This window comes from Ischnura elegans, chromosome 7, assembly GCF_921293095.1.
Source record: "Ischnura elegans chromosome 7, ioIscEleg1.1, whole genome shotgun sequence".
Taxonomy (NCBI): Eukaryota; Metazoa; Arthropoda; class Insecta; order Odonata; family Coenagrionidae; genus Ischnura; species Ischnura elegans.
In genome coordinates this window covers 3,664,580-3,688,943 of record NC_060252.1, presented here as the reverse complement: position 1 = coordinate 3,688,943, position 24,364 = coordinate 3,664,580, and the positions used below count along the sequence as shown (strand labels likewise).

General features: G+C 39.1%; 2 protein-coding genes across 2 annotated transcripts in view; both read right to left on the bottom strand.

Moving 5' to 3' along the window:
• Positions 1–1,057: 1,057 nt before the first annotated feature.
• LOC124162021 (arginine--tRNA ligase, cytoplasmic) overlaps positions 1,058–24,364 on the bottom strand; it is a 54,878-nt gene continuing 31,571 nt past the window's right edge. The window contains exons 6-11 of the mRNA XM_046538346.1: positions 21,982–22,111; positions 18,117–18,406; positions 12,074–12,239; positions 8,939–9,099; positions 3,230–3,539; positions 1,058–1,209 (exon numbers count right to left, since the gene is read on the bottom strand). Coding sequence (XP_046394302.1) covers positions 1,100–1,209; positions 3,230–3,539; positions 8,939–9,099; positions 12,074–12,239; positions 18,117–18,406; positions 21,982–22,111 — 1,167 coding nt within the window. The 3' untranslated portion in view covers positions 1,058–1,099. The remainder of the gene's footprint in view (positions 1,210–3,229; positions 3,540–8,938; positions 9,100–12,073; positions 12,240–18,116; positions 18,407–21,981; positions 22,112–24,364) is intronic.
• LOC124162022 (piggyBac transposable element-derived protein 4-like) lies at positions 15,728–18,100 on the bottom strand. Its single transcript, XM_046538347.1, has 2 exons — positions 17,161–18,100; positions 15,728–17,063 (listed from the first exon to the last, which is right to left on the bottom strand). Exons 1-2 carry the CDS (start codon positions 17,255–17,257, stop codon positions 16,165–16,167), a joined length of 996 nt encoding a protein of 331 aa, XP_046394303.1. The 5' UTR covers positions 17,258–18,100; the 3' UTR covers positions 15,728–16,164.

Below are 24,364 nucleotides of genomic sequence, written 5' to 3'. Positions count from 1 at the left end.
AGATACAATTAATGACTGAAATAACAAAGTTGCCTTTGCAACCAATGAAATAACTGGCAATATTGACCTCTGATTGTTCAGTAATTTCCTCGTTAGGTCATGGTTTTTTAATGCATACTAGAACTTCTAATTTGACGCTAACATTTTCTTTGAGCAGCCAAAACACTAAGGTTCTACGTTTAAGCAGTTAGATAGATGGCTAATAGTCTTCTTTATGTAAATGCATCGTCAAAAAGTAAATTCAACATTCCATTATCGTCATAAAGTAGAATGCTATGCATTGGAGATGTAACTCTGCAAAATAGTCTCATGTCTCGCCTTCCCTTTATCCAGGAATATGAAATTCAGTTTCATCATTGACGTTATTTGTTTTAGATAAAATTAAAACATAAATTTCACTAAAGCCAAGGTTCAAAAGGGAGTTGACATATCATCTTTCAGTTCTACGTATCGCTAATACTTATCTAGAGCATACATCATTCATCATTTGTTCCTTCATCATCATTCATTCCTTACTATCATTTTATTTGCTTTTTTCAATGCATCAACAGGTAGATCGACATTAATATTGGCTAATCGCCGACATTTCCGTATCACGATCCCTCTGGAACAATCTAAATGACATGAACCTTTTTTGCGTAGTCTAAAAACAATCCCAATCTTTATATACCGCAAGTCATGACATGTCATGTCATGACAATTGTATAAGAATGTACACAAATTTTATACAGGTTTATACAATTTTTTATCAGTGATTATGACCGAAGCGGCAGTGAGTGTGTCAATATATGGACACCATTTGAAGCAGACAAATATGCAATTGTCTAATTATGTATCTTCTGTACACTGAGGCATTAATTCAAGCATTACCATTGAATGCATTATCAACGTAGACCTCCATCTTAAATATGAATGAATGTGTGTGTGCTCAGAAGGACTCCTCCTGGAGCAAAATCAATCGCAGCATCCCTCGCTCTTCAAAACCCCCAGACTGCCGAGAATGCCGCTTTCAGCTGAGACCCACTAGATTGAATGACAGGAGGCAAACCAACACAAGTTTGGCATTTCAGACGTTTATTCTCGCCACTTGAGGATGGGGCTACATCTTAGGAACTGGCTTCAATCCGAGGATGTCAAACACCTTGGCCATAACGAGAGCAGTCACTTCACAGAGAAGAATCCGGCCAGTGTTCACTTTCTGAATCTCACCTGAAAGGAAGAGAGAGAGAGCAATGTGAGACGACTGATTGAAGAAGAAGAAGGCTGCTCTCAGAGCACAGGAGAGGGGAGGAGAGGGGGATGGCAACGTCCAAAGGACGTCAACCAAAAGGGATTGTGATGCACTCCACAACAAAATACTCCCCATTGCATTTTAATGAGAATTGCTGCTCAAAGAGACACAATCATTCAGTTACCCAAACCTTCCCCTTGGTTGACGATCGACTGAACGTATGCAATTGAACTCTTGATGTGCATTGTACTTCAACAAGTCCAGGATCATGTGCACCATATGTTATGGAGTGTTCACAACATCCTAATGGCTCCAATTGGATGATTGATGGCCTTTGACATTGTCTCTCCCCTTCGTGACTCTTCATAAAGGAGCCGCTGAGGGCAATACCTTGTTTAATACTCTTCTAACCGCCACCACACAATACGTACCTAATCTTGATTTCACACAGTGCCAATATTTTGGTCCCTCCAGTTTCGTAAAATCAAAGTTTTACTGTGTACATTTTATTGTTCTTTACTTTTATGCATTACCAATGTTGCCATGAATTATTATGGTTGAGTTGAGAGATCAATACTGGATGTTTGAGGATGAAACTGAATAAATCAATTTAATTTTTCACAAAGTATTATTACCACAATGCAAATATCAGAAGAAATAACATTTAAAACTTAAATTTTATTAGAACAGATGGGAATCACTACACAATCGTCACTATCTCGTTGTTATTGGCCACTTTTAATGCTTCAGAAAGGTCATGGAGTTAGAAGATTTGCCTGCTAGAGAGGAACAAACGTATGTTATTCCTTGAGATGTCAGCATGAAAATATATTCCCTTCCTACATTATTGACAATATCCATTGTAAATTGTCAATGCTGTATTGTCACCATCCATGTATAAAAAAATGAAAACTCAATTCTGCATTGTAAACACAGTGTATTGACCTTGAGATAAAAATATTTCATCCCTTGACTCCCTTGTGCGTAACCTCTCCGCGCAGCCTCGCTGTTGGGAGAGAACTCGGTCCTTCGCCTTCAAGCCGCAGCAATTGCCTTGTCCTTCTCATTGTTCAATACGTTACATAATTCATCCTTTCCTCATGGTTTCAAAGATCGCATAAGACCATTCATGAAGCCAACTTTGTTTCATGATTTTTTTCCACAACATAAAATTCTGAGAATTTGATCGAGTTAAATTTGCAATTTACATACTATTTTTTATTTAATTATCTTAGAAAAAAATATCCGTGACAAAATGTGTTATCTGTGATTTCATAACAATAGTTTTATCAACCTCACTACGGGTGTTAGTGTGGGGCAATCACGTGTCGCCTCAATGAGGCTCGTCCCTACCACAGCGCAAATATTTGTGACCAAACAAATTATACCTTGACTCGGCCATTTTTGATGTTAGCTGACTGCTCTGACAATTTGGCAATCAATCACACATCTCCCACCACCCACGCACGCACCTCTTGAGGTAGCTCATTGCAGTACATATGTATGAACCTATAAGGCAATGGGGGAGGCTATCAAATGGACACCTTTAAAGCAAGAGTTAAAGGGTAAGCATGACAAGGTGAAGGTGGCAAGTGCTACACAGTGCCACAAGGCAGCGTGTACACACGCCCATCACCACACACACTTCCAGGGGTCAAGCCAAACTATGATTCTCGACAATCACTAGCTGAAGGATTGAAAGGACTAAGGAGTGGACTGACAGCACTGAACATACACTGAAGGTGCGATTCATATAAGGCGGATGCAATGTTTCCCAAAGCAACTAAGCATTCATTCCAGTCCTCTGTCAAGATTAGAAACCCTGACATAACCTCTACACATCGACTTCATGAGCTAACTAGGTGACACAACTACACGTCCAAATTTTTTTTTTTAATTCTAAACACTTGCAGCATTGAATTTGTTCAGAGGAGAGGCATTTGAAGAAAGAAATGTGTCAAGGCAAGAGTCAAATTCCAGAATGGCAGTGTCACTCACCTGACGAGTCCTTTTCAATGCAGTAGCATGAGTCGTAGAATTCCGTGAAGGTGGTGGCGATCTCGTAGAGGTAGTCGCACAGCTGGTGCAGGCCGAGATCCTTGACCACCCGGGAGAGCACTTCGGGGAAACGAAGCAAACACCTCCCAAGCTTCCACTCCTTCTCGTGCTCCAGCGAGAGCTGGGAGCGGCCCTCAGACAATGCACTGCGCAACTGCGTGCCAGACAGGCCGGCCATCCTTGCAATGGAGCAGATACGCGTGTACGCATACAGCAAGTAAACAGCCGTGTTGCCCTTGTCCTGCAGCATCTGCAACAAACGCACAAAGCAAATCAGCGGGCGTAAAATGTCCCCTCAGGAATTTCTGAACGCCATAGACAATTTTATTAATAATTTATATATTATTACGAATTTGGTTTTTAAATTACGCCAATATTTTTCTCACGTAAGAATAAAAAAATCAGTCAAATTATGCATTCATGCAATTTTAATGAACCCATCCATGGTTTTCTGATAAAAAAAAAGAATAACATGAGTCCGACTCCAACCGCCAATCTCGTGTTGAGTCGGAGTCAGCCTTTTGATGTTCACAGTAATCTGTCTTTATTGGCACTTCTGTCCGCAGATGATGCACAACTGATGACAAAAGGTTATTTAATCATGAAAAAATATCAAAGGGATGGTTACGGGATTAGCTTTGGTATGGGGGCTGTGGAGCTGCGTAATGATAAAAAAATTTGAGTGAAGAACTGAAAACACTATTTTCACTGTAGATCCATCTTTCAATTAACATTATAATCATCAAAGTCTACATTAAAATGGAAATATTTCACTTTTCTGTTTATTTTTACCTCGTGAGGGGGATCTAGCTTTTTCTCAATTTGAATTAAATCCACCAAGCATGTGTAATCTGTGTCACGCCATTTAAAATGTTTTCCAGTTTTCCATGCACATCGAATTTCTAGTTCTTTGTCCTCAACACCTCCTTCCAGGCATGCTACGTAATGAATCACACTTTCCTTGCTCGGAAATTTAATTGGCACCCAATCTCCAACTTCCGGTCCCTCACGAACACTTATTCCCATTCCCTCACAAAGTTCCATTACCCCAGCATTCAAAGATTCCCCTTCTAACAATGAGAAATCTGCATTGATCTTCAATGTTTTTTCCGCACTTTTTAGCACCTGACGTGCCCTGATCGGTTTCCTCCGGCCGTATCCTCAAAACGTCGGCAGATGTAGGTAACGCTCTTACCAGGCTCCTCAGACATCATGTTTTCTTTTCCTCATTGCATTGGGGCATTGCTCTTTTAGCTTCTGGAACACATTTTCCCAGGACGTTCTCCATGGATAATGGGTGAATTCCGCAAGTGCAGAAACCAGCCATAAGATTAGCAGCAGGATTGGGCTAAACCCTTTCACACAAACACTTTAACAGAGAAGGGAAAACATGCTTCGCTTTGAAGGCAACGACATCACAAAATAGCAACATCTGACATGTTTGTCCTTGGCTCCCTCATTCATTGCCTCATTGCTTGAAAGACATTGGAGGGATCATGCTCCTTCCCTTCCACCTACCCTCAACTGCTGCCCACCCCTTCCTCCCATTCAGCGGTCTTCTCGTTATTCCAGCAACTCCTAGCATGTGATGCTAATGTTGTTCTAAACATTGTTAATTGTCTTGCAGATTGCGCAGCTGCAATTTAATTTAACAACATACCGATAAAAATGTCTTTTACTATGTGGAAACATTTTCATTGACAAAATGAGAACCATGTGTGTGCACTGTGACATGAAACTACCGTGAGGAAAAGCAAAATCCACCACACCGCCATTGAAGAATTTGTGGGTGAAACACAAGTCAGTATGGGATGAGAAAGTGACAAAGTTTGAGGGAAAGTTATGTAAGGAATATTAAAATTCAGTCAATGGCTCATCCGAAGATTGAAACCTATTTTCATTTCCAAACACAAGCATATCAGTTTACATCCTGAGCATGTTACGATTTTCTTGTTTTAAAAAAATAATTTAAAAGCTTATAAAAATGATTTTTAATCAGTACAAATATTAAAATAAGTAAGTAAACCTAAAAAGCATTGCTTTGACTGTATGAACCCAGAAGAAACTTGAATAACTACTTCGTTTTAAAGCAGGAATTTGAAAATGTATTAGGATCCGAAAATATCCGAAGATCCGGCTCCGAAAATCAAGGATCCCTTCCGGATCCTGGTCCGAGAAAAATCCTAGATCCGTCCATTCCAAGCATTTTCTGCAGAAAATTCAAACAATTACGGATAAAACTGTAACGTGGTTATTTAATGACTTAAATGCTTCCATTGGTGTATCTTTATTGTTCCTGTACGTTTTGTTGAAGTTATATGAAATAACGTATTTGAAGTTGTATTAAATAACGTAAATAACGCATCGCATTTGTTTCTGCAGATGAAAAGGGTGGAAGGTGGTAGAATTATCCTCAGAGTAAGGATGCGGTAAGGAAGGAGTAAGGAAAATCCTTACTCCTAGGAACGATCCTGCCTCGGAAGACTTTTACTATCATCCAATGTAATATCTTCATTACCTATGCTAAAAAGTCTGCCAAGTTTGTATAATGATGAGATTAAATTGTTATTGTTTAAAAAAAGTTCCATTTTGTGTGTTACGCCTGCGACGTCATTGAAATTATACACTGAGTACATATATCCACGGCATTGCAATGAAAATGATTTGAATTAAAATTGGTAATATATGAAAAGATATAAACTTGATATTATTTCACAAAAAATATAATGCAGATATGCTGATGTCACTTAAGTAAAACAAAAGCAAGCTGCAAGAAACTGCGACTAATACAATGCGCATGGGTAATATATGCAACAAAGAAATAAAAATCTTTTATTCATAGCAGCATTATCAGCAACATCTTACTTGAGACTTTGCTAGATCTGGTGTACATGAGGAATCATAGTCACTCCCATCTACTCCTGATCCTTATCCTTTATATAATCTTCCTTCCACGCTTCCAGTGCCATTACCAGGATCCATGTCACGCTCAAAGTGAGCGACTGCACAACATCAACATTAGCAGCCTGCATTCGTGGAGGCTTGCACGTGACTGTATGGGACAATGGTCAATGCCAGACAAAAAAGTAACAGCAAGCACTGAAGCAGTTTTAGACGCATTTCGAATTCATAAAAAGAAATGCAAGTACTGCAAAACCAAAAAATAACATAAAATCATTTGATGACATTGTTACAACTAGTGATGGGTCGATTCCAAAATTTTATCGATTCCGATTCTGACATTTCGATTCCGATTCTACCGATACAGATTCCATCGATTCTGACACCATAGGCTCCAAGAAAAATATCACTTAATTCCAGGCAACAAGAAAATCACTTTAAAAAATATTACTCTGTAAAAGAGTCAGTTGACAAAAGCGTCTTTCATATCATCACTATGCAATTAAAATATAATAGCTAAATTTCAAAACAGAAAATACCTGAAAAGTGATGTTACATGATAGGTAATACTATAGAATATTGGCACTCATAATATGTCGACCATATATATGTATCCAAACTACAAGGAAGAGCACTGAGTACAGAAATTTTCATAGCTGTAATAAAGATTACATACTACGCATATGAATCGTGTAATATTTGGCCCTTTCAAATTCTCAAGCAGAAAAACCAATTATTCTATATGCTCAGCCAGCAGGTTTTGACGTCTCCATGTTACAGTATTGCTGCCTGAAGAAAATTGCCTTTTGCTACACACTTGTGCGACTGGGCAAGTACTTTCCTACCAAAATCGCAACATTTCGGAGACTGGAATTTTTATTAAAATTATATCAACGATTTTTTTGGATCTTGAATCTTCATGAAATTCAAGTGGACGAAGTGAACGAACAATAGAACTAAACTTTAGTTTTGTAGAGCCAAAAAAATTCTATACTTCTCACGTCATTTAATCAACCTTAAAATTTCTTGCTTTTTTTAAGTTCAAGAAAGGAACTAAACACTACAAATGATTATCACATAGGACGGACGCAGTAATAAAAAAGGCTAAAAGAGCCTTGTGGTGTCAGAACTTCCCTTTCCGCGCGACTCACCTCGGCGAAGGTGGAAAGGGAAAAAGGGTATCGGTCGTTGCCTTTCACGAAAACAGTTCATTTTCCTCTCTCTTAAGCATGCTGACTTAATCTCTTCACTTTACTTCAATACCTGAGCCATATTTCTTATGCGTGGGATGGTTCCGAAAAATATCCAATCCTTAGTATTTTCACTCGAGTAATGCGCTAAATGTTCTAGTCGATCTATACATAATCCTTTTTAGCATCCTCAGTTTATTGTTTTAAGTCAATTAAGACGATTATCCATGCTTTAAATGACGATTTTCAAGACTAATGTTTTAAAAAACTTGAAAAATCGGCCACAGTTACCGAGCCTCAGAACTCGAGTTACGTGGCGTGTAGCTGAGCCTTGACGCGCAATTGAAAAATCGCTCTTATTTCCTTCGTCGCAGACTTTTTCTTCCAAAATTTCTAATTAGTACTCTTTAGAAATCTCTACTTTATATTTTGGTTCAAATTTTCCGAGTTATATTCTTCGTAAACGAAAGATAATATCAACTTTATGTCAAATTTCACGTGAAAAACGGGTCGGCCATTTTGCGTCGTAAAACCAGATAGATGAAAGCCAAAATCTTTAAAAGTCATTGAAAGTATGTATAGGCAAAGCACCAGATCAAAGGAATATTGCGTTTTTTATTCCATAAAACTCATACCAACGCAAAACCACTTGGATAAATTTAAAGATTTTTTGAGGAAAAACGATATCTCGCGTGGCATTGAAAAATTGGTCATGTTTGGCCTCTGTATCTCACTAAAGTTTCGTATATATGTAAAATGGCATATAAATCTATATCTGGTAATGATTTATGATTATTCACACTAAGTTTCAAGTCTCTATACCCAAAAAGGTCATTTTGGACTTTATTCCAGCTTTTTCCGATTTCGCACCAGTGTGCGCCGGGTAGGAAAACAATCGGCCGCCGCCGCGACTGGCGTAAAGGTATTCGGCACCCACGTCGACAACTATAGTGTATTTGGCAAGCTACCTGGCCAAGGCATTAGAATGATTTATCGGCTTTAAAAACTGTATTATTAAATGAGTTTCATGATAGCGCTTCCTGTCGGCAGATTGCTGGACCTACTAGCCTCGAAAGCTCTGTAACCTTAACTACTCGACTCGACATTCGTAATGCTACTCGAAACGCTCGAGTCGAGTACCAACTACTCGATCGACTTGAATTTTCGATACTCGCACATCCCTAGAAGGTATGTGTTTTGTCATTACGATTACGTAGCGCGAAAATTCAAATGACTGTTGGAAATGCGGTCGTATATTTTGTTGTTTGAAGTACTACTGGAATCGGAATCGATTTTTCACCTTGGCAAGTACTCGTTTTCGATTCCGGTTCTTGGTCAAGAATCGAGGAATCGAACCGACCAATCACTAGTTACAACATATATCAGAAAAATACAACACTAAACTCTACCCTTTGTCGTAACTTTCTCACTAATTCACCCAGCCAATTGGTATTTTTTTCAATGCTTGCTAAATATACCAAAATTGAAAGAAATCACCGAAGGTCCCTCATGGAATATGGACTGCACATCATGGCCATTAGGAGTACAGCCTGCTCACCTTGTTGAAGGAGAACACGTAGTCATGGTTGCGGTTGTGTGACAGATCTGCATACTTGATGCACCCGTACGCCACCGACTCCATGGCAGACCTCAACTCATCCTCACTCAACACCTTGTCCCGCTCCTTCTCCAGCAGCTTCTCCTTAGAACGACGAACACCTGCGCATCGACAAAAACACCAATCCATGTGCTAATAATTGCTGAGCGACGCAAATGAGATTCAAACCATCCCAGACTCAACATGTTGATGCGTAGTGGCACCATATGAAACTAGTTGGTAGTTGAAAGCTAAATTTTAAGCTATATGCCCATATTCCCTTTCATTTTTTGCATGCCTTATTTCCCAGAAATATCTGCACTATGCACTTTAAACAAATAATTCATTTTTCAATGTAAAAAACATGATGAAGACATAATTCATGAGTTCCGCAGTTCAATTAAAAAAAAAAAAAAGGGAATGAATGCCATTACGTAAAACAAAAAATTTGTAGCATTCATACATTTTGGAAAGCTACTATGTTTCCATGCAGTATTTAATAGCTATAAGAAAAAAATGAAAAACATCAAAATTGCATTATTAAAGGAAATAAGCACAGACTAACTAGTAGCCTGACTTACAGAGTCACTTGCAAGTACACATTTTGAGTGAACATTCCACTGAGGAAAAGTAAATTGCCTTGACTGGAAAAAGGAATGGAAATTGGGTCTCCTGAATCTGGGCAGTGAGTGAGATACCACTTGAACTACCAGGCCATCAGCAGAGTTTTATTTTAAAAATACAGTTAAAATACGGAAAAATTCCACAAACAAATGTTCTAGTTCAGCTACTAAATTACATAAATTAGTACATTTAAAATGAACTTTCAAAATGTTTATTTTAACACCTTCTAATGCTTAGATCATCCACCCTGTCACGCAACATATTTGCCTGAATGAAGGCTTCTAAAATGTTTTTCAAAAATGCATTAGAGGCATATTTACTTCAGATTATTAGAGGAAGTTCTGGCTTGAAAAATTTCACTTCTACCAGTAGTATGCTTTTCAACTTCTGTTCAACACTCAAAATTTGTTTCGTGCAGTTGTCTTCCCCTTCCCACAAAAAAGTACTGTAAGCAATATCAAGTAACAGGAGAACAATAGAATCGTGTTTCACCCATCCTCCTCTCTCTCCCACTGACCTTTTCTACCTAACTGCTTGGAGGCTCCCCTTTTCTGGAGGTCAACTGCTGCATGAGTCATCTATTAGCCCAAAAAGCTTCTAACAATCAGTATCGGCAATTGACATTACACCTTTATAGGATTGAAATATTAGTAATGTGTGCGTAATTTAAAAAAGAATAAGACTAAACACGACATATTTCTGACTTTATTTAAGCATTTTACGCGAGGAAATAAATTTCAAAATACGACGGAGACTTAGCATTCTGACAAAAATCGATATCCTCGCAGCTGAGCTTATCGGAAGTTGATGCTGTATTTTTTCCCGAAAACACCTATATAAAGTTACAATTTATGAGTTATGCCATAAATCTCTATTGTCACAGTCACAGACGAAGGGATATTTTCATAGAATATTTGGTTTCCCCCTGCTAGCAATTCGAATTCATCTGCTTATCTTGTGAGAACTTCCAAAGATAATTGAAAATAATTGAAGAAGAAGAAAATCTGGTGGAGAAGCGCGTGTATTTTGCAAAATGCCTTGGATTGTCCGCTAGCACTTGACAGCAGGAGTGGGGGTAAAGCAAGCTACCTGTTGAAAATAAGAAGTTGGATGAAGCCGGGTATCAGATCGGTGTGCCGCTGAAATGGCATTTGGTAGATAAGAATATATACATCAGACAGAAATCCATCGTAGCAGTGTAAATGCCAAGACGGCATGCAATCATTTTTTCGCGAGGTGGTATGTCCCCCTAGGATATTTGAAAGAGATGTTAGTTGAATCAACTATATGCCCAAATTGTTTCCATAAAATTAAAATATTCCATTAATCAGTGAAATTCCTGTGCGAATCCTTTAAAGGAAATCACAATTACTCGCCAAAATCTTGGGTTTCCTGTTGCATAGGCAACCTTGTCAAACATTCTCGCATTCATCGTTTTTTTCTTCCACCCCCTTGAAAAACGATAATTCGAGGTTCCACTTTGTACCTTTTTATTTATACATTCATCAAGTGAAATAGGGGAAGAAACGTACGTTTAATATGTTTTGCGCAATTCTAGTAATCAAGGTATTCGAATATTCGAGGAATGGTTTAATATTCGAATTCGATATTCAAATTCGAGAAATCAGCTATTCGACCCATCTCTAATTTAAAGTGATTTGTAATCTATAAAGGAATACAAAACGAGTGAACGACTTGAAAAAAAATGACCAATTTTATGCATACCTGGGATTCGATCTTACAATCTCCACCACCTTAGTCGCACGTTTACTCCACCAGTCCACCACAGCTGCTTGCAGCATCAGTATTATGACATGGACAATGTGATCCAACAGCGAATACCGAGGCAAGTACACAGTAAGTTCACACGAAATAATCACTAAATCCGACAAACATCGAAGCAGAATGATCAATTTGCAAGTAACTGCTCCTTCTGAGTGCATTTATCTTCATGGAAAAACGAAATATTTTTGGTGAGTGACCAAGGAAAACAAAATGAGTAAGGGAAACTAAAATTTCTCAAGAAGCAGATGTGACGCCACAAAATTTGTCCTAAAACTTTTGAAAGTGACTTTACATTAATTTTAAGACCATTGAAAATATAGGAACTCCTTCCACAACAAAGAGGAATTCTGTAGGAACTCATTGGTGATGAATGCTGTCGATAGCCCATGCTGACAAGATCAATAAAACATTGGCCAGGGGGTATCAAAATGTTTACCAAAGTAATTTCTGCAAACTTGTAGAAAATGCCACCAAGTGCCTAATCAGCATTCTTCATTTAATTCGAGGTGTGGTCAATTAGTGTGCATTTTAGAAGCATTCAGTCATGAATTACACTCAATATAATACATAGTTTGATTCCTCAATGTCAATGTCAAATTTCTATGGTCCCTGGAAGAGTAAACGTGTATGTATTTGCGCACATGGACACAAAGGGTTCCCTCAAGGCCTCACATTTGGACAACGCACCTTCATCAAGGAGCGCAACCAGACGCACCGTCTCGCCCGACCTCGTCTTGAACTTCTTCTTGTCCTCCCCCAAGACAACGCCAAAGCCCACGTGGTCCACGCGCACACCGTCACGCAGAATGCCACATCGCCTTGCGCACTGAAACAGGGTCGTGAAGTGGTTGGCCTGCGGAGCAATCAATTGGAATGGCAATGACAATGACATGAAGCACTTCTTTCGAGAGCACCAATTCAGCTAATTATGAACACTTAGTACACAAGTATTTATCATTAAACTCTTGCAAAAATCCATCACTACATGAATGTCAAGAGATAAAATAATCGATTCAATCTCATACATGTGATAGATAAGAAACCACTGACAACTTGGAATGATGCATGCATCCGTTGATTATGTATTCAACACATTTGAGTATGAATTTGGTGACGAGTTGGCAAATTTTGTGCCATCCTGGGTCCACTTGGATGGGACCACGTCAACGGACTGAATGGCTGAATGTGTTACGGAGGGATTGGTGGGCTGGGAAGAACTAGCTCCCTTATTGTCATGGGAGCTGAGTGCTTCCTTCCAAACATATTGTGCGCAGATCTTGAGGCCCCTAGTTGGTAACTAGGTAAAATGGAGTACCAGGAAAGGAAGGAGGATGGATGCCTTGGAAATTCGGGAGATTGCAACAAACAGAAACCTTGTTAATGACAAGACCTTTCCCAACCCATCCCCCTTATTACTCCTCACCCTCCCAAAAATCCCCCACCCCCACGACCCACTTGACAAACTGTGTCCCCCCCCCCTTTCCCTTCTATGAATTACCAGAATCATTCAGATATGAACTGTTCACTGTTATGAATGTTAAGTAGAATGACACTTCATTTTTTCCCCTTGAAGGTATGCAATCTTGGTGTAAAAGAGTCTAAAACCTGCATAACTTTGACATGCCTTAAAACAAAAAGTATAAAAATACTACCTTTTTTGTATGTTTTTAATTGAAAGCAGAACATTTAAACTACCTACTGACAATTTTGAAGAAAATAAAAGGTGGCCTTTTTTAGCCATAAATTGTTAAATAATGACTAATTTTTATTGTTTAAACAAGTCTTTTTTGTTTATTATTGCTTCAAATGACTTGCAAGGTATGCCAGAATGAGCATAAATGAATTTTCTTCAAAATGAAACAATAACCACTGCTTTACGGGCCATGGTTCCTTAGTAATCAGCATTTATGTGATTTTTCATTTTTTACTCTTGAGGCCTGACTCTGCAATGCTCAAAGGATGGTAACTTTATAACGGTTCAGTTATGAGCTGAGATAAAGCCATCATTATTCATCATATAAGGATACTGCTTTCACATTTATAAATTTCAGAGAAATCAGTGACGGTCACCGGACACCCCTCTGCCTGATTTGAGATGAAATCCCCCACAAGTAATACTATTAATATGCGTAAAATGATAGCAATTTCGAGTGTACTTAGCGCAAGTTCACGTTTTGTCATGAGAATGTTAAAGTTTTTTGATTAGGCTACACTGCGTTGCGATTTTTACCAGAGGAACGAATTTGTGCTATATCGAAATTGCACTAATCGGAATTGCGCTATACGAGGGATCGGTGTAATGATAACTGTAAAAGGTTGATATGTATGATATCTGATAGTAAATGAAAAAATTGTTCGATTTTTTGCATAAAAATATCTTGTTTACGAGATAAATAGACAAACACCTACGTTTTCTACGAGAGAACTTTCATAATTCATATTTACTAGGAAAAATATATGTACTGAAAAAAATGAAGGACTACTAAAACCATGTGGTATAGGTAAAATAAAAGTACACTCACTTGATACTTGAAGAATTGGATAACATATAACGCAACAGTTGAAACATTACAATAAAATGTGAAGACGATCGGCTGAAAAGTCACTGCTCCCTCGTAAAAAACACTGCTGACAAGAAAAAATGTAATCCTAATGTAAATACACCAAAGGATGAAGTTCGCCATGAAAAAATATTTGACTTAGCCGGGATTCGAACCCGGATCTCCCGATTGCCGGTCAGGCGTGCTACCAGTTACACCACCAAGCCATCTTCTCAGAGCGAACTTCGGGATGGGTTTTACCGAACAAGATGTTGACGTCACAAGTCCACACTGTGGCACATGTGGCGAGGGTCGTGCTTACTAAGCCACTGTCGGGGAGAAAAACCCTATTTTCCGCTGGTCTGGGGCGACGATTTTCAAAGCACTGAAGGAACAAGTGACTTTGTACGCAGTCACGCGCACGGGTGCAAAGTTAAATACACCAAAGGATGAAGTTCGCCATGAAAAAATATTTGACTTAGCCGGGATTCGAACCCGGATCAGTCAAATATTTTTTCATGGCGAACTTCATCCTTTGGTGTATTTAACTTTGCACCCGTGCGCGTGACTGCGTACAAAGTCACTTGTTCCTTCAGTGCTTTGATAATCCTAATGTAATGTTGTCCACTGTTGAAAAAATGTAATGTTGTCCTAAGCATGCGAGATAATACCGAAATTTGGCATCAGAGCCCATTACGGTCTAAAAACATCGAGACATCACATGGGGAGACGAACGAACTATCAGAGAATAGAAACATGCACGTGTCAGTATGAGCTTTTTCCAAGCGGACATATCACACATGGGCAAATGCGTGAAGGCCAGTTTTTACTTGCCCGTGCGTAGTAGGGGCAAAGGGTTAATGAGTGTCAAATGAATTACCATCAACTCTCAGCTCGTAATCACAACTTTTCCTTACCTCCACGATTACGGAAGCTTAATTCTGCAAAACTTTCATGTTCACTGTCACCAATAAAAAAATCTCGAAATTGATTCAACACTCCACATTTTCTGACTTCTTCCCCATGTTTCTTTTTTTTTAGTTTTCAATAAACTTTGACCAACGCAAGCGGCAGTTTGAGCATGAAACTCTGGAGAAAGAGACAGACAGTCCGTTAACCCTTTCAATGCGGCAACGTGAGATGATAATTTTGCCGGTAGCGGAAAGTTTTTTTTTGTACAATACGGTTATTTCTGCATGTTTTAGGCTTGATATGATAATTTTATTCTTATTGTACACTTTTTTGGTGAAAAATAAATATTTTTTATTTTGACATTTATGGATGTCACCCGCGTCGTAGGATGACTTCTGTGGTATGCAACCCGCATTGCCAAACCCGCTTTTCTATCTCTTGATGAAATTTTTTGTGTAAACTCTAGTTGTTCGACACAATCATCTGCATTATTTATTCGGAATCAAAAGATATTAAGTCCATTTATTTTAAGAGCTTTAAAGCAGAGTAATTTTGTTGGTTTTTATCCACAAATCAATTATTTGAGTGCTTTTATGAGGATTGCTCTACATACTACATATGTCTATGAATATTTTTTCATATTTAATACGCAATAATACAAAAGGAATTATAACGTAGTATTAGTCATCGTAATAGAAAAATTTGCTCCCTTACTGTAATCTTTTGGCGCTTTGGGTATAAATAATGGTTTGGCTCAAAATTTTTGAAATCTAAGAAATTCTGGTAAAAAATATTTTTTATTTTTACAAAAATATCATTAGCAAAAATTTGGCATTTGAAATTTTGAAATCAATTGAAAAAAATCATAATTATATGCACAGTGAAAATGAAAAACAATAAAAATCTCGAAATATATATTTATAATTAGTAATCATTAAAAACGTTTATACCCTTTCATGAAATGCCTGGAAGCAAGGGTGCAAGCTAAGTCCAGGCTCACCTTCACAGTCAGGACAGATGTAAATGACTGCTTTTCGCACTCCCTTTGCATAGCACACTCTACATCTATCTCTATCTCTTATCCCTCCAGCGGAAGACTCAAATCCCCTCCTCACTCCAACGAGCAACAATCTGGTTTTCTGGTTTGTGCCCAAAAACCTCTCTCGGGTTCTCTTTTCTTGCCGCACGGAGGGTCCCTGTGCAGTAAGTTTTGCATTTAATTAGATCCCTAGCTAGTGGAAGGTTATTATAATAATTATTCAAAAATACACTATGCCCCTTATTTTTAAAGTCTTCCAAAAGTTTGTGCACCACTTAGTCCCCATGTCAGCGTCCACCCACATCGCTATCCCCAGAACCCGCATAAACGATCATACGATGCACTAACCCCGCTGGCTCACAGAGCATGTACATTTTTATGCCATGTTTGTGCATTTTCCCCTGCATATAATGCCGGAAATTCAATCGCCCTCGCCAAAGCAGCATTGATTCGTCTATGCGTAGTTCTCTTCCAGGGGAAACACAGGAAGCCATTGTTCTATGAAAGCAATTCATTAGTGGCCTTACTTTATATAGGCGATCAGATGGAACAGGTTCATTTTCATCTGCATTTTTTGCTAAATGAAGGGCTTGCAATATCCCAAGAAAGCGATCCCTTGCCATGGATTGGCGAAATAACCGAAAGCTGAAAAATATCGACTTTTTCCAATAGTCCGATATTCTATTTGTGCGGACCGTCCCCATGTGAAAGAGCAGGCCCAACCAAACCTCTAACTCCTCTCTGGTCAGTGGCCGCCAGTCTGTTATCCTTGCACGGGGCGATGGATTTCCCAGAAATATGCACTCTGCATTCCTTTCTGTTTCCCTTATGACTAGGTCATAAAACTCGTTGGTAAACACGAGGGAAAAGTAGTCTTTGGCGGTCGAGCCACTTGGAAGTTTATTTAGACCAGGGGATCCAACAAAGGAAAGGGTATTCCTATTCACTGGGGGATCAGCGGCCCTAACAGCCTCAGATGTAACGGAACCCCTAGCCGTTTTGGTACCCCTTGCTGCCTCGGTCGCGCAAGATTCACCGCCACTTTCCGAGTCACTTTCTCCTGAGTCAGAACCGTCAGAGTCGATAACAAATGAAGGGCTCAAAAAATTGTCATCCGAAGAATCCATGGCAAGAGCACGTATTTCATCCTCCCTTAGTGTTTTCCTCGGTTGTTTTTTCTTCGAGGCTATAAAATAAAAATAAAAACATTTTAATCATTTTTTTATCCTGCGAATAATTCACTCTATATTAATTTGCAAGTGTATATAAATTCAGCCACTTACCAGAAAGACCAGAGGGACCGGGTGTTTCATCGTCAACTGGGTTCATCGTAAGGTTATTTTCTCTTCGGCTCGTACCCTGCGAGACACTTCTCTTCATCTTCAATGAGGAGGTAAATACACTGAAGAAAAATTTAATAAAAGCCTCAGTTAGTTCCCAATACAAGTAAGATGGAACGGGAAGAAATGAGAGCAAAAAACTAATAATATTAGACAGTGTATAACTAAGTATTATGGATATTTGAATTTTTAATTTCTGAAGAAAATGACCTTTCGAGGTCAATCATTTTATAACCAATAAGAAAACTAAATTTGATACCTCGTAAAATCGTTGCAACACAAAAATAAAATGTGTGAATATTTTTTTCTAACGATGGAAAAACGTGCTAATAAAAGATACTTTCGCTTACCTCTTGAGATACAAAGGTGAATCCGTTGAGAAAAAAGTTGTCTTCGGAAGTTCAGGTGACAGCAATATAAGCACTATGAAATTATTCGGAAATGTCACAGAAAAATTTTGGCGAGCACAAACACTATATAATAATATTTTTAAATATAATCCGATATTTCGGGGGTCCAAATAGCACAAAAACAACTGTCTAACAACGACCCAAGGTGATTATCACTTGGAAAATCTTGAAAAAAAACACAGATTTTCCAAAACCCGCAAAAAAATCAGTTTTCGACGGAAACGGAAACGGAGCGCACTACACAACGGCTAGAAACCAACTAGAGCGGAGAAAAGGAAGCAAGTCAGAAGAGAGGCGCGTAGTCCCGTTACGTCCATTCATCTGAGACCCAAGGCCATGACAGCCCTCGACTGTCATCCGCGCCAGTGGCTGGGAGCGGATGACAGCCCTGGGCTGTCATCCACACTGAATGGGTTAACAAGAATTTGTTAAGGTGAGGTTATAATAAGTTATTTCAGGAGAACAAGCATAGCATGTTGCCATCCTGACCTGTCCTGCATCTGTGACGTAGATGATCCAGTCAGCATGCTCTTCGCTCACCCTCTGCTCAAGGCATGCCATATCCGACGTGTCATACGTGAAGCCCCCATCCGACTTGACCACAGTGAGCGGAACGCCTCGGCCCCCATCCTCTCCCCACATCACCCAACGACCGTCGTCCTCCTCGAGAAAGCCACCAGCCTTCAGCCGAGGCACCAGCGCCTCCATCCGCTCCTGGTAGAAGCTCTCACCTCGTTCAACCAGGCGAATGCCTAGACGGTCGTACACCTTCTGGAACTCTGAAGAGACAAACTGTCAGCAAACCGTCTCAATTCACACCATGTATTAACTGCAATGAGGTCAGTCATCAGAAAGAATGCACAATATAAATTAAGTAAATCTTTAAATAGAGCTATTCAATAATGAGTTCTCACTTCTTGTTCAGAGGTCTTCAGTTTTGAGATTGAAATCGTAGGAAAAACATGCAGCATCCCTTACATGTCAACATTAATTTCCATCCAACTTGAAAATGGGGAGGAGCATTGTGCCTAACGAAGCAAGTGCATTGGCCTCCTTACTAGAGATGGGTCTAAGGCTCTAGTCCTGCTGAACAACTGGGACACCCCAAACAAAGATATCCAAAGTGGCTCAGAGCCAAGGCATGGCTTCCAAGAGTGTAGCACTCATTTATGTACATACTTATGCCTTAGACTGCACTCTGACGGTTCCCACCATAAGGAAGGCAAAGCTCTGCTCCACATGCCTCCGTCTATAGCTCCACTTTGGGCGGAAACACTTGGTAAGTCATCGCTACTCTCTAAAGTGCCAACTCAAAATGGTTCGACAGAAAATCCACGGAGCAGGCCTTTTAAAAGTATATTTCAATTACCATCGAGCATCCCTTGTGGAAAATCAGCTTTTCTTCCTACAGTCCTTACACTACTGTAGAAATTAAATGTCAGCATTTATTTACCATTGCAAGTTGAATGAAAGGTGGTGCCTGTGCTTAGAACTGTGGTTGTTCCTCAGCCCCATTCCACTAACATTAGCACTTCATAGCCTCTATCAGGTTACCTTTCTGTAAAGGGTTACATTTGTAGAGGTGCGTGAGGTTAAGATGGAGCTCAATTTTCCCTTAGTAAATCATATCAGATTACTTTCCGATTTGGGTTACATTCCCGGGACCCCCAAAACAGTCAAGCTCCATGTTTCCTCTGAAATAGTTACTAGCTACCTTTTAGTATCGGATTTTATTTTGGGAGAGGCAGGTGGGCTGCCTTATAGCAAGGGCATTGACTTAGAAGGGCTCGGTGCATGCAATAAATTAGATTTCTTGCTGCATCCAACTCAAAACATCTCCATTCCAAATTGTTAGCATGAATTACTACCGGTGCAACCAGAGTTTTTGGAACAGCAATCTTTGCTAGTTTACTTGGTCTTTCAGACAGAGGCCCTTCTAGTGACATGCGAAAAGGAGTGTGATCAGTTCTCATATGTGTATTTATCATCTTGATTGGTGACGTAAGACATTAAACTATGGTGACTGTACTTTAGCCACTGATTATTCCATTTTGATAACATTAGCCTGCAAGCGGTGCACATTATAAAATAAAAAACGTGCAAAGGACTGACAAAAGCTCAAGTTTCTTCAAGTATGAAGAGGTAATTACTGGAAGAACAGTGACAAGGCATGAATTCAAATATTACTAGGCGCACAGGAGGAACGAATGAGAAAAACAATAATTTCACAGAGAAATACGTACGCAGATTGAAAATCATGCAGCGATAGCCACCGCGTTTGATAGTGCATAATAAAATTGTTAATCATCGCTACCGCTCAAAAATAATTATTTTTCTGTTACAGAATACCTGACGGACTCTACAATCTAGAGCTTATTTTTTATTTTTTGAAAATATATTATATGTGAAAATACATTCTTGCACATGATATTTCAACTATACGCTTCTAATCTACTAAATTGTATGAATCTCCTCCTCCCTTTTTTTGACGTGTAGATCCTTGGACAAATAAATTATTATTATTATAGGGAAGCTTTTTAAGGTGAATTGAGCAAGAATGAGAAGTTTACTCGACTTGTATCGTATAGCACACAGAACATTCGGATGCCCTGCAAAGATGCAACCTGCTGATCATCTCCATATACAAACCCCCTACAACAAAGTCATCATTTTTCCGGTCCCAACAAATTTGTTTTATAGAAGTTTCATCAATGTGGACAAGACAGGAATATTTTTTCAGTGCCTTCCAGATAAAACATTTACATTCAAAATTTAATTTTAAGTGTGACAAACGCTATTTACCTTCGAAGTACTCTCTATTTAAACTGATACATTGGATAAAATATTTTTTCCCCTTTGCGAAACACCTTTAGTACACGTTGTTTCCGATGCCTGGCACGACCGCCTTCGATTCCATTTTCACCTCCGTAATGTGATGGAAACATTTCCCTTGCATCGTCATTTTCATCCGTGGGAACAAAAGGATATCACGAGGTGCGAGATCTAGTGAGTAGGGTGGGTGAGAAGGCAGCGTCATGCAATTCGTCACCAAAAACTCAAGTCTCTGCAAGCAGCAGCACGTGCCGCATTTTGATCAGGAGTCAACAGGCGAGGGATGAATTTTGCCGTGATTCGCCTCATTTGCTAATCTTCAGCTTAAATTCGCTGCAATGGACTCAAAGCAATACCATATTGTTCAGCTACTTCATAAATATTACGCCTCTTATCCTCGTGCACAACTGGCACGATTTTTTTTCCACATTTTCGTCAGTTCTGGACCAGGAAGGCTGGCCTGGGCATTGAATTGCTTCAATCGACATGTTGCCGTGTTTGAATTCTGAATACCACTCGTGCACTTCAGTTCTTTTCAAGGAGTGTTCTTCATAAGCTGTAGACAAATGATTAACCTTGTCCGACTAAATTTTACAGAGCAGGGAATAAATTTTCAACACTACACCCTGTTCTCGAACATCAGCCATTTCAAAAATAAAAAAAAAGCAAAAGAGGCTCTCATATTTGTCGGATGGCAAAGGTAATACAGTGAAACCTCGATTTTACATTCCCCCATTATACATTTTCCCTGATTTTGCAGTTTTTATCAGGTCCCAAACAATACCGCCATTAAACAATGATGCTATATTTTACAATATCCTCAATTTTGCACTTTTTGTAAGTGGTCCATTCAAAAGCGTAAAATAGAGGTTTCACTGTAGTCTTCCAGGTAATGCTACAGTGAGGTGAAGAAGTTGGCCCTTGGAGTGCTGATACCTAAACTAACGGTCACATTTGGGTTCATGGTATATAGGTACTTACTATAAGAACATTTTTAGTTCATTCACCAGGCTACTTAAGTTCTCTTACCTTGAAATACGGTGAAAGTGATACATATTATGCTTTTTCAGAACTTTTGTAGCTACAAGCGACAAGTTTTGATTTCAGTAGGGATCTGCAAGGTAGAGAGAAGTAAAGAAACTATCACAAGTTGCATTCCTTGCCATTCTTAAACAGAGGGAAATCTACTGTATCACCAAGTGATCTCCTGGATGCATATCACTCGGCCTGGAATCATAATTACGTTGAATTTTGCTAAATTTTCATTGAATCAGACAACCAAGACAGTCACATTTCTGATGCCAACTCTTGATAAGCAGTTAGACAGGCTTAGGGGGAACAGGTATTACATCACACAGATCCAGTTGTTTAACAGATCCCTGTTGCCACTGATTCAAGCCTGCTAACTGCTTTTGCGACCACACGCAGATTGTACCAAATTACGAAGGTGCCTATTGCTCATGTGAATGCACCATGCGATGAAGCATCAAGCAGAAATTCCATGCAAGAAATGTTTTCCTACCTTTGCGTGAGACGTCACAAATCAGCTGCCACGCCTTGATGTAATCACTTTCATGGTTCTGCAACTTGACGACACACGAGTACGCTCTCTTCTTGAATTTCTCATCTTCATCAAATCGTTGCTTGGATTCCTAGGGGATAAGAGTAATGATCACGGCAACAATCATCACAGTGAGCACAACATCAACAATCAAAAGACAGATCACAAAGTCATTTTTCACAAAATTCAATTGGATTTTTCCGCAAATAAAATATTTTTAAATCTTTTAAATAGGGAAATTTTTCTACCTTTTTCTGTTTCACCAAGAATTAGATAAATAGACAAGCATTTACGTATGAACTGTTTGGCATATTTTACAAACAGGAGATGACTAATGGCTGGGCACAGATACCCTTCTTCTTGTCTTTCCACTTTAACTTTCTGTTCAGAAAGGAGAGAGTGCTCGCGCTCCTTACCCTCGACCTCTCCTTCAGCGCTCTTCACTTATAAGCATTGCCGATTTCTTCTATCTGCCATTTAGTCCAACAATGTACACTCATTTGAATTTTTTCAACCGCAGATTTTAACTCCAATATGATTTTCAATTGTAATAATTGTCATACTTGTGTCTGAAGATGATTTTTGAAAAATGAGGTCCTTAGCATAATGGAAATTACTCGGCAAGACAGATGTTGACTATTAACCAGGTATTTTCCTTCAAAACTACACGTTTCTCTACATTAAATATGTGATTACTATTTGCAGTTAAATGCCGCAGGATACACGCTCGTAGCAGTAAATTTAGCATGCCTTCCAGAGCAAAAAACTCCACCCAATCTTTTCCATGTTCACCTCTGGGGTACTGCCCGCCATGATTATTACTTGGGATACCAAAAATTGTGACATCCGGCTGATGAAGTACAAGCGTTTCACTTCGTACGTTTCAGTTATCAGAAAAATGGATGATATCGTTGCCGCTCGTTCGAATAGTACACCTGAAATTCATCTACATCTACATAAAATCCCGCAAGCCGCCTAAAAGGCGTGTGGCAGGAGGTGTTAGGACACCAGCCTTATTTTAGGACACCAAAAATTGATGCCACGACCCTCGTGGAATTTGTTATGACAAATTATTCCTATACGTCAGTGGAAAATTGAGATGTAAAAGACACTTACAATGCTGGACAATAACGATCGTAAGCTTACAAGCCGTGCCGTTGAATTTGGCAACGCCGTAATAGCGGAGAAGGTAGTCCTATCCGTCCTACGGTGGTCCATTTCTCTTCCTGTTGAAAATTCATTTGGAATACTTAGCTGGAGAGCCTTAATCACAGATAAAAACACTTAACTCCTGTGAAAAAGAAATTATCTGTTGCTCTGCATTCTTTTCAAGTAGGAAGAGGGGTTTGGAAAGCTAATGCCAATTCAGAGAGCACAGGACAATTACTTTCTTGAGCTCTCTGAATACACGCCTCTAAGAATACGCCTCTGACAATTTTTACATTGCTTCAGAATTTTATCAATAGCATAATATGTAGCACTTTTTACAATTCCATCATGATGGCACACTGATAATTACAACTCTTTGCCAACAACCTTGTCAAACTTTGCGCATTACAACCACTGGCACCGTGATTATTAGCAGTTGCTTAACGGGAGTTGTCACGTTGAAAATAACACTGTTTTGGCACAAAAGATGTTCCTAGAAATCTCCGATCAGCGAGCAAAAGTTGACTGGAATTCACCTCTTAATACAAGCACAGGCAGTCCTACATGATGAGTTATCCAGTACTTATGAATAAATGGATGAAGTCATTGTATATAAAAGCATAGCGGACATTAGAAAACATCAAAATTGTTCTAATTACATAGTTAAATGAATGAGATGACATCAATAACACCACCTTACAATTAAGATATCCCCCTTCTAACGAGCGTGGCTCAGACTCCTACAACGATGTTATTTAGGTATTATAATATTTTAGGCCGTGAAAAACATATGGCAGGTTGAAAAATTGAGGGAGGTTCAGCATCAACTGGCTTTTAAAGAGGCTGTAGAAAAAGAGAATAGGGGAGGATACGACCAACAAACCAATGGAAGAGAGTTGGAAAACCATTAGAAGTGGTCTACAGGCGGCAGCTGAGGAAGGTCTTGGTAAAAGAAGAGTTGTTATGAAAAAACCATGGATCACGCAGGAAGTATTAGATCTCATTGAAGAAAGAAGAAAATACAAGGCTGCGAAAACAGAGGAAGGACAGAATCGTTACAAGAGAATAAGGAGAGAAATATGTCGTAAAGCGCGGAAGGCTAGAGAAACGTGGATGAAAAGTATTTGTGAAGACGTGCAAAACAATCTTAAACATGGAAAAGTAGAGGCCGCCTATAGGATAGTGATGAACCACT